At 42.3% G+C, this 14,362-nt stretch overlaps 2 protein-coding genes across 3 annotated transcripts in view; both read right to left on the bottom strand.

Moving 5' to 3' along the window:
- The window catches only part of LOC113984005 (mitochondrial intermediate peptidase), a 75,246-nt gene extending 71,642 nt beyond the window's left edge, over positions 1 to 3,604 (bottom strand). The window contains exons 1-2 of the mRNA XM_027713678.2: positions 3,425 to 3,604; positions 430 to 603 (exon numbers count right to left, since the gene is read on the bottom strand). Of these exons, the coding sequence (XP_027569479.1) occupies positions 430 to 603; positions 3,425 to 3,601 (351 nt within the window). The 5' untranslated portion in view covers positions 3,602 to 3,604. The remainder of the gene's footprint in view (positions 1 to 429; positions 604 to 3,424) is intronic.
- Positions 3,605 to 5,041: 1,437 nt separating this feature from the next.
- Positions 5,042 to 12,626, bottom strand: LOC113984004 (complement C1q and tumor necrosis factor-related protein 9A-like). 2 transcript variants are annotated; one of them, XM_039378652.1, is made up of 5 exons: positions 12,182 to 12,626; positions 10,435 to 10,626; positions 7,618 to 7,680; positions 6,007 to 6,097; positions 5,042 to 5,547 (listed from the first exon to the last, which is right to left on the bottom strand). In XM_039378652.1, the coding sequence occupies exons 2-5, from the start codon at positions 10,598 to 10,600 to the stop codon at positions 5,292 to 5,294; spliced, it is 576 nt and encodes a 191-aa protein (XP_039234586.1). In that variant the 5' UTR covers positions 10,601 to 10,626; positions 12,182 to 12,626; the 3' UTR covers positions 5,042 to 5,291. The 2 variants fall into 2 exon arrangements, with proteins under 2 accessions (XP_039234586.1, XP_027569478.1); XM_027713677.2 differs by having other exon boundaries at positions 5,042 to 6,097.
- Positions 12,627 to 14,362: the final 1,736 nt, after the last annotated feature.

Here is a 14,362-nt window from a genome sequence, read left to right as displayed (position 1 = left end):
AGCTCTCTATGGACCTTCACCTTTTAAAGTTCATAACTTAAAAAAAATGTGCATTGCAAACCCAATTTTATCCTTGAAATCAATCCTCTCTTTTCCCCACTGTAAGTGATGCTGGAAAGTTTACGTATTAATATTACAGCAGAAATACAACTGTGATGTCACCATTGTTTTCTTGTTGTTGCTTTTACACTATTTTTACATCTGTTTTAAAAACAATTGGAGCTTGACAGGATTTGTAATTACCTATCAGTTGGTAAAAACATGTAATTAACTTTCAATCAATTTAATTTTATCTCAACACAAAACTTCATGGCGCTGTCTGCTATTTACTGCACTGCAGAAAATCATAAAATGGAACACCATGGTGTAAGCTCAGTCAGTTTAAAAGGATTAATTTTTACTTTATGTAATAATAAAAAAGTAACTTACCAAGTCTGCTACTCTGCACAAGCTATCTGAAAGCTGATCAAAGATCCTTACAGTCTCTGGCCCAGGTGGTGTTGAACATGCCTTCTGTACTAGCTGTTCTGATTCGTGCAATGCTTTGTCTTGTGCTTCCTGAAATCCTTCTGGACAGCTCAGTTCTGGAACACCAAACAGACCCTGCAATGCAGAACACAATGAAAACACATCACTATTACCCTCCTTGATTTCTGCACCTTTGTATCAATATTTAATTATCACTATGGAATTTTATCAAAATTCCCCTAGCTAGCATATTGTAACACTTCACTAAAACATTCCTATCCAAGTGTCTTTGTAAACAGAATAGTCACAAAACCAGTCACAGACATTGGTATGATGTCAAAACATGTTCATTTCCCAGAGCAAAATCGCACTGAGGTTTTTTTAGCCAGTATTGTTCTCAGGAAACCTTAAGAGTTTGACATCAAATCCTCACAAACTCTTCTCTTCCACACCATAAACTCCTATGCCAACCTCTTCTCAAAGCATTTATCTTGCTTCCAAAGCATGGGCACCAAACAAAACACAGAAAGTCCACTTACGTTTGAAAACGAGGGAAAATCACTCCTTTGAAGCAAAAGAGACTTGTCAAGGAATATGACAACTAAGTAGGAGTGCCAAAACAGTGAATGAGTTGGCCAATAGCACTAGATATCAATGCTGGATTGATATCTAGCAGGCAATAGGACAGTTGTTTTGGGCTCATTAAATGAGCCACACATACTGGAACCAGATCTCAAAGGAAAAATCAGCAACCGCCAAAAATTTGTATGGTATGAACAGTTTTATTCCTGAAGTTCCTACCAAGCCTGGCCTTGTCCCACAGGGCAGGGTAGACACAGACAGCAGTGAAAGAGAGTTAAAGAGGTCCTACTGCTGATCAAACAAAATTACTAACACTGGCTGCAAGAGAAAAGTTCCACAAGACAGACCTACAACAGTAAAAAGATTTCATAGAATCATAGAATCTCCTGCTTTGGAAGGCAACCATAAGGATCACTGAAGTCCTACTCCTGGCCCTGCACAGGACAGCCCTAAGAATCACACCGTGCACCTGAGAACACTTCTGGAACTCTGGCAGGCTTGGTGCTGTGACCACTTCCCTGGGGAGTCTTTTTCAGTGCCCAACGAACCCCTGGCTGAAAAACCTTTTCCTAATGATTCCTTAATTTCATTTAAGTTAAAAAAGCATCACTTCGAGCAATACATTCCCTTTGCAACTGCCCAACTGCAACACAAGCATCTCCTTACCTGCTAACTACAGTATCTAACAGTGAAAAGCACATGATTTTACACAACATCTATCCCTTCCCAAATTTAATCTCAGTATCTAAAACCACAATCTGGATTTGCAGATCTGCAGGCCAGTCACTTTATAATGCACCTTCTGCAAACTCTTTGTGTTACAGTAGTCAGCTACAGGTTTGCATATAGCTTGCAAGTATTTATCTAAACAAAACAAAAAACTACAAATTGACAGCTTGTCTGTAAAAGTATATATTCTGAATGAAGCAAAAGCATCCCTTAAAGTAAGTATCTGGGACATTCTGAGTTGCTTTTGCCTATTTTCTTTCTGTCAGTGTTGCTAAAACTGCCTTCTTTTTTTCCTAAAGACAGAAACCCTTTCCTCACAGTTCCTATGTTTTAATTTATTATTTGGGAACAGGAACTGGACCAAAACAAACACTGAAAAAGATATTTTTATATATATACACACGCACTTAGACATAAATATAATTGTATCACAGCACCCTTCAATGATGCTTGTTGCATAAGAGACTCAAGACTTCACTCAGATCCCCAACCAAGGGTTGCAGTATCCTGCAATATCCCAGAGAGCTCCTGGCCTTCCTGCTGCCCTACATCATCATCCACCCTCCCGAGTGAGCTCTTCCTGCACATGTAGTCCTCTGTGAACAGGAGGTATCTCCTCTTAGAAATAAATTAGCCATGGAGCTCTTCTTCCATATGACACCAAGCTTGACATAAAAACTGAAAAATTACCACAAATGAAGCCTGGTGCAGTTCTGTGTTCTTTAATGGCACTGGCTGCATAGATGCAGCATTATTCTCTTCACTTGGCCTCAGCATTTACATCCTACTTGTCACAGCCTCTCTGTGAGCCTGAAGTATGTACCTCTATTCCCAAATTACTGTGGGCCAACTGAATTGTCCAGAACTCACTACCCAGGCCAGCCAAATGGGCAATATTTAACTGTATTATTTCCTGAAGCAAAACTTACACCAGTGTGCTTGCAGAGGCAGGAGAACCAACAGAAATGTTTCCCAAACAAGTGCTGGATTATAAAGAGAGGTCAGATTTGTCCTCAGTATACCCTCGAGTTCAACAGCTTTACCAACCTGGGCATCATGGCAAGAGTAGCTGAGTCAGCAGGCAAACACCTGGATTTTACAGCTATAACTATTCTGCATGCACTGTGCCACCCAACTCTGCCCAGGACCCAGCCTGTTGATTCCTAGGACAGTCATTAACAAACGCACCCGACTCACCTCAAAAGGAAACATATCAGAAAAGCCAAGCGTCACCGACCCAGCAAACAAATGCCTTTTTTTTTTTTTTTTGCCACAGGACAAATGTCAAGAATAATGTCCAGGCAAGAGGATGTCGGCAGTGCAACAGATCCCGAAGCACTGCCAGAGTGGCACGACACTGACAGAGGAACTAAGGCACAGCCAGGTGGGAGCTGGGAGTGGAAGGGGCAATGGAAGGGGCAGTATCTCTTGTATGTACATATGGGCGCTACTGAGGCTCAAAGCAAGTCTTTCCATACATAAGACCACGACTGTCAAACTCTTCCGCGTCCAAAAAAAAAAATTACCCTGAAAAAAAAAATCCCTTAAAAAAGAGTTCCGACAAGCAGAGCAAAGCACCACGCTGCCAGCGGCCAGGGCCGCCGCAGGCCCGTCGCAAGCCCGGCCCTTCCCTCCCGCCGCTCACCGTCTCCCTGCCCGCCGCGCCGCCGCGCAGCGGCTGCTGCTGCTGCTGCTTCGCGTCGAAGGCGCTGCCCACGGGGCACCAGCTGGTGCTGACGGCCCGGCGGCCCGGCCCCGCCGCCCGGCCCTGCAGCGCCCGGCCCAGCGCCGCGGGCAGCGCCCGCCGGCAGCCGCCCAGCATGGCGGAGCGGAGCGGAGCGGAGCGGAGCACACCCGCACTGACCCCAGCACACCCCGCTCACAGCGCGGCCGCGACCTCCGCGCGTCCGGGCCGAGGGGCGGAGCAGGAGGTGAAGGGCCGGCAGGCACAGCGCGGAGCGGGGCGGAGCTCCCTGATCTCACCGCCCCTCAGCCCACCCGCTCCGCCGGCTTCGGCGCTCTAGCTAGGCTGTCGGTCCCTGGGCTCTTCTGGGCCCGTTCCTCTCGCTCCCCCGATCCCTCCGATTCCCCCGGCTGTCCCGCTGCCCTGCTCCCTCCCCGGACGCGCCGGGGCCTCTGCCGGCTGATCACAGAATCACAGAACATGCCGAGTTGGAAGGGACCCAGAAGGATCATCGAGTCCAGGCCTTGGCCCTGCGCAGGGCCATCCTCAAGAGTGACACCACGTGCCTGAGAGTATAATCCAAAACGCTTCTTGAACTCTGATATCAGTCCTACACGTCCTCTAGTTAAACCTAAGTCCATTTTAAAATGTTTCTTGGCCTAGTTGTTTCTGTGACGCAAACTTAACAGCGGGTGGCTTACAGGGGAAAAAACCACCTCTTGGTGAAAAATTCACATAACCCTTGCCTCTGCTTTCATATCTCCCTTGCAGTCATTCAGCTGACATGAGAAGTGCAGCTGTTCTTCCTGAAGAAACCCACTGCATCATTTTCATTTGGGCTCTGTGATCTGTACTCAGGGTTCAACAACTGTGGAGATGTGCCCACATTCACATTCCCTTGCCTCCCCGACATCCTGAGAGGTGATAGGAAACCAGGACTCATGCTCCGACACTGCATTTGCACTGAATTTCATGGTGCTGGCCCAACTTCATTGGCATCTCTGCTTTATTCTCTTCTAAGGGAAGTGGATGAAACTTATCAACATCTTTTGTTATATTTTTGAGTTTTAGAAGAAGGGGGGGGGAAGAAAATTCCGAAAAAAAAATCACAGAAATTAATCTTTTATGGCACATCAAGGAAGTATCTCTTGATCAGTTCTCTGGTATGACTGCTTCAGTGTTGATTAAATATTATCTTTCATTTGTTGCCCTGGCTAATTCTGAAGTACAGCAGCATTATGCTGTATTTTTGCACTGGCCTTTAATATCTGCCTACATTGGAGAATCCATGGGGCACTTCCTCCTATCACTCCATTTCACTCCATTTCAGACCTTTGGCTATACGGAGAGCAAAGAACCATATTTAAAAGCTGTAAAATCCACCCAGCTAGAATAGAACTTGCTCATGCCACAGAACAAGCAAGTGCTAATTCCAAGTTTAAAAATTATTTTGAAATGGTTGGATGCAAACTAACCAAGTTTCAAGCCCACCTACATATGTCACCCTGGAAGAAATAAACTGGCTTAGAAGTAACTGCTGCTTCATGTTTAGACAAGATGGCAGGGACCCACGTCATATTTCCAGAATATTTATCCTTTATTTTGTCCCACTTTTTTGAAAAACATTTGTCCTTCAGGACTTGTGTATGCACCCCGTACATTCCTATAGTAAGTTACTAAACTGTATTGATGCAGAAGAATTGTCCTCTCTTGTGCAGAAGATAACAACTGTTTTCTGTCGAATCCAGTAGAAATCGTTTAGCAGATAACAACTTTATTAAGGAGGGCTGAAGGACACAGACATACAGCATTCACGGATAACATGGAGTTATGTGGTGGGCAATGGCAGTGGCTCCAGCGAGTCAGAGGTGCTGAACAGGAGGAACCCAGAGAAGGTGGTATCATCATCAGCGTCTGCAAACAGCCCATTGAAAGTCTCCCCTTGGTGAGCCTGCAGCCACACCTTGTCTCCTCCCTGCAGCTCCAGGATGGCGGCTCCTGAGGCTTGGTCCTCTCCACTCTGGTACCTGTCCACAGTGTGCAGCATCTTGATGTCGTTCTTAACTAGAGCAACTCGGACATTCCTTGAGTAGACAGTGATGTGGTAGGTGAAATAGTAAACACCAGGGTATTTGCAGGTGAATTTGCCAGTAACTGGATTGTAGTCATTGAGACCATTATACAGCACCTTGTCAAACTTGATTGGGCGATTTGGAGGGGGAAATTTGGTGTCAACTGTAAGGCCAACACTGAAAGCACTCCTTGGCAGGACTCCTGGGGCACCTACATTCCCCTTTTCTCCTCTGTCTCCTTTCAAGCCTCTTTCCCCCTGAACTCCTGGATTACCCTGTGGCCCTGTACCTCCCGTATTACCTTTAGGACCTGGATTACCAGTCGGGCCAATTGGCCCTGGGAAACCAACTCTTCCAGGATGGCCAATTTCACCCTTTGTCCCTTTCGGGCCAATGGGTCCAATGTCTCCTTTTAATCCCTTTTGTCCTTGCAGTCCCAGCTCTCCCTTCTGACCTTTGTAACCCACTGACCCTATAACTCCTTTTGGCCCCAGTTTCCCAGGTTGTCCTCTTTCTCCTTTATCTCCTTTATTCCCCTTCTCTTCAACAGTCCCATTGGCTCCTAAAGGAAAGGAAAAAAAAAAAAGAAAAAAAAAAAAGACAGTTTCTTGTGGTCTTCCACTGCATTAATAGGGCACAAATTGAGTTTCAGCATAAGGAAATATATATGCAGGTGTGTGTCAGCACTATATATACTGTGCTCACTGTACACACAATTTCTCATACATTTAAGTGCAGGATAAACATAATACCTAAAGAACCTCTTATTGCATTAGAAAACAGGTGCTCTTGCTGAAAGCAGCAAGAATAAGCTCAAAGAAAGGAAAGGTGTCTACAGGCTGATGGTAGCACTGACAGCTCACATCATCTCAGGCACAAGCAGCATCTGTCCAGATACTTGTTTTCAGTCTTTGGTATACAAAATGGGTGAGATGGTTCACAATTTGTTTTTTAACAACACCCAGAACTTGCTTGCTATGTGTTTCTGTAATTTCTGCGTGATGGAACTTTGCTTGGGTTACCTAGATTGCTACTGTAGCAAAACTAAAGGCTTTTTGTCCTAGTTACGTGTCACCATATGCTCCATTTATCCTTCATCCACTCTTGGTCTGGAGATCAAAGCCTTTGAAAATCCTGTGGTTGCTGCACAAGGCTTTGAAAGTGAAGATCCCGTAATGTGAAGGGTATGTTAGCAGTTGACAGACAAAAGATACCAGAAAGAACATACGCTCAATCAATCAGAAAAAGAACATGATAATTTCTGCAATAGGGCCTCTGGCTTCTTATGTTTGGAATAATGCTCTTTGTACAGTTTACTGTTCTCAATTTACAAGTGAGAGTATTTAACAGAATCAATGAACTGAAAACAGGTGGGAAAAGTAGCATTGGTACATCAGGACAAGGACACAAGAGAAGAAAGTAGCTTTCTAATTTTAAACAACATTTCTGGCCTCATGTCTTACGCTCCTTCAAGGGATGTTTCTAATTGACTGGAGAAAAGTCTGAGGGATGTAGGGCAGCTTGTAATTACTTCCATGAAACCATGTGTTATTTCTCAGGGTCACCTTCAGGATTCTGGAGAACCTGGACACTGTCATTGGCAAGTTGCTGTTGGAGATATACATTGTCTGTGCACAATTACTCTAAGGATAACAAGTCCTTACTTACATATGAAGTATACAGGATCTATGGTATTTTTAGGTGTATAACTTGTGTCTTCTACAATTTGTTTTAAAAGTCTCTTTCTCTGAACTTTCATAGATACAGGATCCTCACTCTCCTGAGGTAGCTGCAGATGCAGTGTCTTGCTTAGCAGCTGACAAAAGGATTAGAGATGGGAAAGGCAGGATAACAGCCTGAGTGAACAAGTTGTGGGGCATCAGAGGCAGTGGGATAATTTGAGGTGGCAAATTCCGCTTGCATTGTCAGCATATGTGTGCAGCCTCTACTACTTCAGGAAAAAGGTTTTTTAACCTTTATGGTACTTTTGCTACAGCTAGAATGTATAGCACGTCCAGTATTCACAAACACAAGGGCAGCAGTTGATAGACAAATAATAAATTGAAACACTTCTTCTCTGACCTTGTTCACCTTTCTCTCCATTGGCACCATCTTTTCCTGGAACGCCAGGAATTCCCGGTTCACCTAGTACAGAATTAAAAAACAGATTTTCATTAAACCAGAAAACTTGGGATGAGTCCTTCTTCAATCTTTCCTCTCCAAGCCTGGCCAAACAGTAGTGTAAAGCGTACTCTTATTCCTGACTTTTACTGGGTGCCACTGCTGGTACTTTTATCTTATGGAGAGATTCACAGAGAGCACAGAAACTCTGCTTGAGGATGGTGCTTTTTGACACAGAAGGAATCCTTGGCATAACAAGGTGAGTTATGGAGGTGTGTAGAGGTGCTGTATCCTTGTAAGGCCCACCAATGTGAAAACTTCTTGTCCTGTTGTTGCCTCCATCCATGGAAATGGAGTGAGGAAGCCACATTCACAAAGAAACACTGCAGGGGCCAGAAGCCTATTGAGCGTGGTTTAGCAGTGGACCCGGTCTTGCTGGGTTGATGATTGGACTCGATACTCTTAGAGGTTTTTTCCAACTGTAATGATTCTATGATTCTATGAATGGTAAACTCACACCTCAAGAAGAGATGTGCAGGAGTTTGACTGATGGTAATGAAACATTACAGTGGAATAATATTGCCTGTAGATCTGGGGAAGGCATTCACACTCTTGATCCCTGTATCTAGCATGACATGGACTTTCTACTGCTCTAAAGAGAGCAATTATAAAAGTAATTTTTGTCGTAAAGTCAAAGATGACCAGGAGATGATAAAATAATTGGATTTGCATCCAGAGTGCAACAGAAGAAAAAAGAGTTGGCAGTTTGGATGTAACCATATTCCAAGGGTAGCTCTCCAACCATACTGACTCGAGAACAGTTCTTTAGCAGTTTTCTGCATGGTGGATGTAGCCCAACATGTGCTGAATTTTCATTGACTTGGTAAGGAACAAAATTAAGTCTGATATGTTTAACTGCACTGCAAAGGTGTATGTACATACAATATAAAGAATGGTAAAATCACCCCAATTTGTTCAAACAGAGAATAGTACAGTCATCAAAACAGATTAATCGAGGAAAAAATGCTGGGGACTTTATCAGAAATCACTGGTACCATGTGATAACTCATTGGAGTAAAGGGAGGACCTTTATAAGATAAATGAAAATAAGCAAGCTTTAGATTTTCCATTTTCAAATCTTCCTGGAACCATGTATATAGAAAAAGAGGGCAGTTAAAGGTATGTGCCTATTAAGATGCTAATGGATTTTTTTGTTTGTTTCTAGATTTTAAAAAGCTTTGGTTTTAACCAAGCTAGGGCATGGAAAGCAGAAGGAATATATAAGTGGTTGCTTGGCAGAGAACTCTAAATCATTTTATAAACAACAAGTTCCAAGTAACTCCTTAGTAATCACTGGTGTAAATACCTAAGTAGGTAGACTTGTCTTTTGGTGGTCCAGGGAAGGCCATAAGCAGTGAAAAGTCTTCATTGCCCCAGTTATAAATGCTGGTTATTTTTCAGCTGTTCTAGTTTACTGTATAGCCACACGAACAGCTGTGGTCTATACGAGAGACTGAAGTGTTAGGAAAAGGATCTGGAAGATTTTGCCTATACCAGCATAGCCATGAAATAACTGCACATCAAACTACACCTTCAACGCTGATTCTTTAGCATACAATGTTTGAGGATGCATATACTTTTCTGGTGGAGCAGGTGATTCATTAGCTTAGCAAGCCAGTATGTTAAATAGACATTTCCACTAGCTTGAAAGACATAGTGAGACACTTCAGAACATTTTAAGTTAATTTCTTTGAGATTGTTGACCTCCGTTTGGTTTAGGTACTAGATTATATATTCCACTGAAAATAGCTGGGATTCACAATCCTTAAGATCAGGACTTGTTAGAAGGGCCTATCTGATAAGTTTAATCTGGGTCGATCTCGGCAGCCAGGCCCAAAATAACAGTGACAGGTTTCTGCCTTAAGCCATAATGCCACCTGCATGATGGCATAGCTGACCTAACATAAAGCTTGTTGGGGAAAAGTTCTCCCTCAAAATTCTGTGAGAAGGTTTGAAGCAGTAGACTTGCATTTTTCCTGTGCTTTGCATTCTGAAGTTGTGACACTTGAGAAGAAGTGTTATATGTCCACATGCCCATAGATTTATCACCTTGTGCTACCCTATCCTTGATATTCCAGCATGGATACAAGGCTTAAAGTATCGTGGGGATGATTAGCTTTAGGATGCTGAGATTATCTCTGTTTTCAGTATCACACACAAATCTCTATTATAGCCTTTTAGAGCACACATGAATCCGACATTGTTTTTCAGTAGTCTCTATGCCTGAACATACTCTGGTACAGTTGCAGCAAGTAGACACACTCAGAAGCAAGTCCTACAAATGTAAAATTTAGATAAGAAAGAGAAATCTTCTTACCACTGCATACTTGCTACTACTCCAAACAACATATCAGTTGTTTTTTTATTTACTGGGCTTGAAGCTTTTTACAGAAATAGAGTTGCTATCTTAAAGGAGTAGGAAAAGGTATACAGGCTTTAAAATTTTCAAATAGACTTGAAAATATTCCCAACATAGAAGATAAAGCCTTTTTTCTTCTGTTTTTACCCCATGGACCTGACATCTCCATAGTATTAGCTGTCTTGCTTTCATTGTTAAGCCTTTTTTATATTTCTTTCTTCAGACAAGTAAAGGACAAATGTCTGAAATGTTTTCTGAATAGGCAGAATAATCCCATTCATGCAGAGTGACTACACACAAATTTGGGAATGAATGGCATTGCATTTGATACATTAAATCATTTATTCTGAATGTAGTACCTGTATCTCCCTTGTCGCCTTTTGAACCGTCACGTCCATCACGACCAGGTGTGCCGTTGTGCCCAGGATTGCCAGGGATGCCAGGATACCCTTGGGTACAGACGTCCTGTTTTTCTGTTTTTGCTGTGCTGACTACAATAGCCAGCAGTACAATCCAGCTTTTCATTTTTTAGATAGGTTATATGATTTTGGCTGAAAGATTTAAGAAGCAAAAGTACATCTGCCTAAGTCTGCCTTGGAAGGGAGTGCAGCATAGTGGAGGAAGGAAAACAAGGAAATGGGGTTTCACCATGTCTATTCTTTTGTTTTATTCATAGGTCTCTATATAGCATTAATTACAGTCCTGAAGACTACTGAGTGCTATTTTAAATAATAATTTAATGGGAGTATCAGCCATAGCATCATTATACATTTAAAACATTAGCTTTACACAATTTAAAATATTCCTTAATTCATTGTGATTTAGAGCATCAGATTCTGTTTTGTATTTTCTTATGCAGCTTGACTTGTGGAAATTATTTGCTCTGCAAAGGGAAATTTTGATGTGGGTAGATGATGAGCAGCTGAAAGTCACAAAAGCTCTGAGGAGGTTTAGAGCTACCCTTGTTGTCCTCAGAATCTATCCAGCAAACAAGAAAACAACAGCTCAGTGCATCTCATAAAGTTTTACATTGTTCTATTTAAAGCATAAGTGCATTGACAAAGCCTGAATTTCACGGATTTGGCTGAATTTAACCCAGATTAAAAGGTCATAATAAAAAGGCAAATCAGGCAAAAGTGTTCATTTTTAATTTCTTCCCCCCCACCACCAATTGCAGGAAGGAATATAGAGTTGCAGCAGCTATAGACCGAAGAACTTCCAGTGACTGGTCTTACTCCAACCAAAACCATGAAACCGCAATGTCTGGCAAGTCTGCAAGTTTACGTACTAGATAATACTATAATAATAATGTTTTTGCTGTCCTAAGCCTCAAAGTTTCGTCCTGTAAGATGATTTATGTAGGACCTGTGATCCCACACTCATGCACAAGGATTCATACAATGTCCTGTTTCTCTGAGCTGTAGTTTTGCTTACTTAACATATACGCATTCCTCTTGTTCAGAAATCACTTCACTAACTCCACTAGCCAGAACAGTGCCCAAAGAGGAGCTATTTCATGGCCATTGCTGCCTTTCACAGCCATGCAGAAGACTGCCTACATCCTTCAATAAGAATAATTGCAGCCTGCTAGCAATATGCAATCTAAATATTCTTTTAATGTAGTTTATATAGGGAGACCCTAATTTTGGGACATGTTCCTTAATCTTTTTATTCTGTGTTCAGAAAAGTTCCCTGTTTTGGAACAATTAGTGGAAATGTGATTTATGCTGTCTTTGCCAATGGTTTACAGAGAGATGTTTAATCACCAGCTAGTAAAATCCCACTTTGTCTGCTGCTGCTGGTTGACACGAAAGGAAGTTGAAAATCAATAAAACATTTGCTACTTCTGAGCTATATAAGCTTTTTCTGCCTTAGTCAAAGGACTCCAGAAGAGTGCAAAAGGAAGAAGTGCTCTGTGTGACGCTGTTAGGATGTGATGCACCCCATGGAGAGGTCTGACAGTCTTTGTCCACTTACAGAAAACCCCATTCCCAGTTGTCTAATGGAGCATTTCTTGCCAAAAGAATAGACAGTTTGGTCCCCATACATGCACTCCACAAGCTGACATTAATATCATCATCAAATATATAGGATCCTTGTTCTTACCTCATTCACTTGGTACTTGCAGTGTTCTTGGGCATCTTTAACCAGAGTGGAAAAGCTTCATGTAAAGGAATGCCCGCTCAGATATGTGTCTTGAGGACAAGTACTTGTTAGGTCACTAAATTCTCAAAGGTCAGTGATTTAATTCTGAGAGCTGTTCAATAATTAAAACACAGTTTTAAACTGGAATCTTCCTATTTATTCCAATATTAAGCTGAAGTGCTCTGTGTTTTGGCTTTTACCACTCTTACATGAAAGAAAATTGTTAAAATGGATTAATAAGGCTTTGATTTGCCTGTTCCATTTTACAAATACATCACAGAAATTTTAACCTTTAACAGGTTGGTTGGTTTGTAGGATGGAAGCCATATCTCACACCATTATTGTGCTGCAAAACATGTAATAGTTTCTGTATCAAGTAATTTTCAATGGAATTAGGGAAAAAGACTATAGAAATTAAAACCAAAAATGCTGAGAACATAACATTACAAATATTAGCTGCTTATGGAAAAGAAGTAACAAGGTTGAATTAAAGTAAAAAAGATGCATGACAAAGAGAGCTTTTCAAGTGTAATTAGCAGGCTCCCCATTTAGCCATTCGAGCAACAGTGAAAGCCACTGCTATACTAAATTATATAACATTGGTAACTAAATTTTTAAAAGCTATAACTCAATACTTAACTATGTCTTCTTGAAACTCCTGCAACTGCTGCTAAGGACTAGTGGAAGTAAAGCAATTGAGCTTATCATCAACTCCTTAAATGCTGGTCATGAACACTGAAGGATAAAACCAAAAATCACAGGAGTTAATGTGTTATAGGAAGTGGCCTTAATTCACCCTGGTTGGTGCAAGTGACTGAAAACAGTGTGTCTGAGGGTGTTCCCACACTGCAAAGACATGACACGTGTGGTCTGCACATACCGAAGGATGTAACCTCGGTGCTGCTGAGCAACGAAGCTTTTGGTAAGGTCTTCACCACCACTCTGTGGCAATACGACAATACTGCAAGCGCTGTGGTGCCCTGGTTTATATTTGGGACACTGTGTCCACCGTGCTCTGAGGAAAAGGAAGGACCATGTGCAGCAATTAGCTGCTCTACTTGAATGAACTTCTGTAGCCAAATTAACCTCGCTCTGTGCTAACTGAGAAGAAAAAACGAGAGCTGTGACAAACAATCCTTTTCTTTTTACCCATTAAGCACCATCTGAAATTTTTGAATGTTGCTTCGTCTCAGCCTCCTTTCTCTACTTAAAAGTTTGAGTCAATAAAAAATAGCCAACCCTGCCAGCTTAGTGCTGTGCCCTCAGTGGTCTGTCCTGCCATGCAGAAAACCTGGATTTCTTGACAAACCTTTCTGTCTGCAGGGTCCTGGGAGAGTCAGTGGCTCTGGTGGGACAGCACTGGAGGCTCCTGGGGACATGGTACCAGCAGTGGCATGCCCTGGGCCTCCCAGGGCAGCACAATCCTTACAATGACCCAAACAAAGCTGGAATTTTACAGTGATAACAGTCACAGTCTGTCTGTCCCATGCTGAGTTGAAAATGACATCATTTATTAGTTACCTCTACCTTGATGGACTCTGCAGTTAGTCTGGTTTGATGCATTTTTAGCAGAGAACCAAGAAAAATGCTGTAGGAATGGCCTTAAAGGCAAATGTTACCCCCCAGCTGCTTTCTAGTGTGTCTTGTCTCATCACAGAGTAATGCCTTGAAAATAATTACACAGTAGCAAAAGTTGATCATTTGCTCTGAAAAAACATTGCATCTGTATGGAAGGAGATGCAGGGAGTTTTTTAGATTGATTGCTGTGCTCATTACCTTCTTTAGGAGATGAATATGGCAGTAATGACCATGAGATGGATGGTTAGTGAGGTACCTGATCTTATTAGCAGAGCACCTTCTAGACACTTTTTCAGTGAGTCAGTATCTCTAAAGTCTGGTGTACGCTTATAGGAAGTGGCCGTGGTTAACTGTGCCTAGTGAATCTGCCTACTGACAGTTCACTTCAGTGTATACATTGGGCCTTCTGCCTTCTTATTTCCTATGTGCCAGAAATAAGGAGGAATTTGGCAGGTGCCAGGTTCTGCCAGCAAAGTCCCTCAGGTGTACCTCAGGGATTCCTTTCCTCTGTACTGGAGGAGTACCTGTACTCCTTTCCTCTTAAGCAGTTTCAGCTTTCCAAAA

The sequence above is a fragment of the Pipra filicauda genome, unplaced genomic scaffold (genome assembly GCF_003945595.2).
Source record: "Pipra filicauda isolate LSUMZ 115617 unplaced genomic scaffold, ASM394559v2 scaffold142_size1944046_pilon, whole genome shotgun sequence".
Classification (NCBI taxonomy): Eukaryota; Metazoa; Chordata; class Aves; order Passeriformes; family Pipridae; genus Pipra; species Pipra filicauda.
The sequence above is the reverse complement of the archived record's forward strand: the minus strand, read 5'-3'. Positions and strand labels throughout refer to the sequence as shown.

Bases quoted from the DNA above. Each gene is read 5' to 3' on its own strand.
- LOC113984004 (XM_027713677.2), bottom strand. From the start codon at position 10,600: ATGAAAAGCTGGATTGTACTGCTGGCTATTGTAGTCAGCACAGCAAAA. The intron at 7,681-10,434 runs GTACTACATTCA...ATTCTGTACTAG, and splicing joins AGGCGACAAGGGAGATACAG to GTGAACCGGGAATTCCTGGC. The intron at 6,098-7,617 runs GTCAGAGAAGAA...CCTTTCCTTTAG, and splicing joins TGGAGAGAAAGGTGAACAAG to GAGCCAATGGGACTGTTGAA.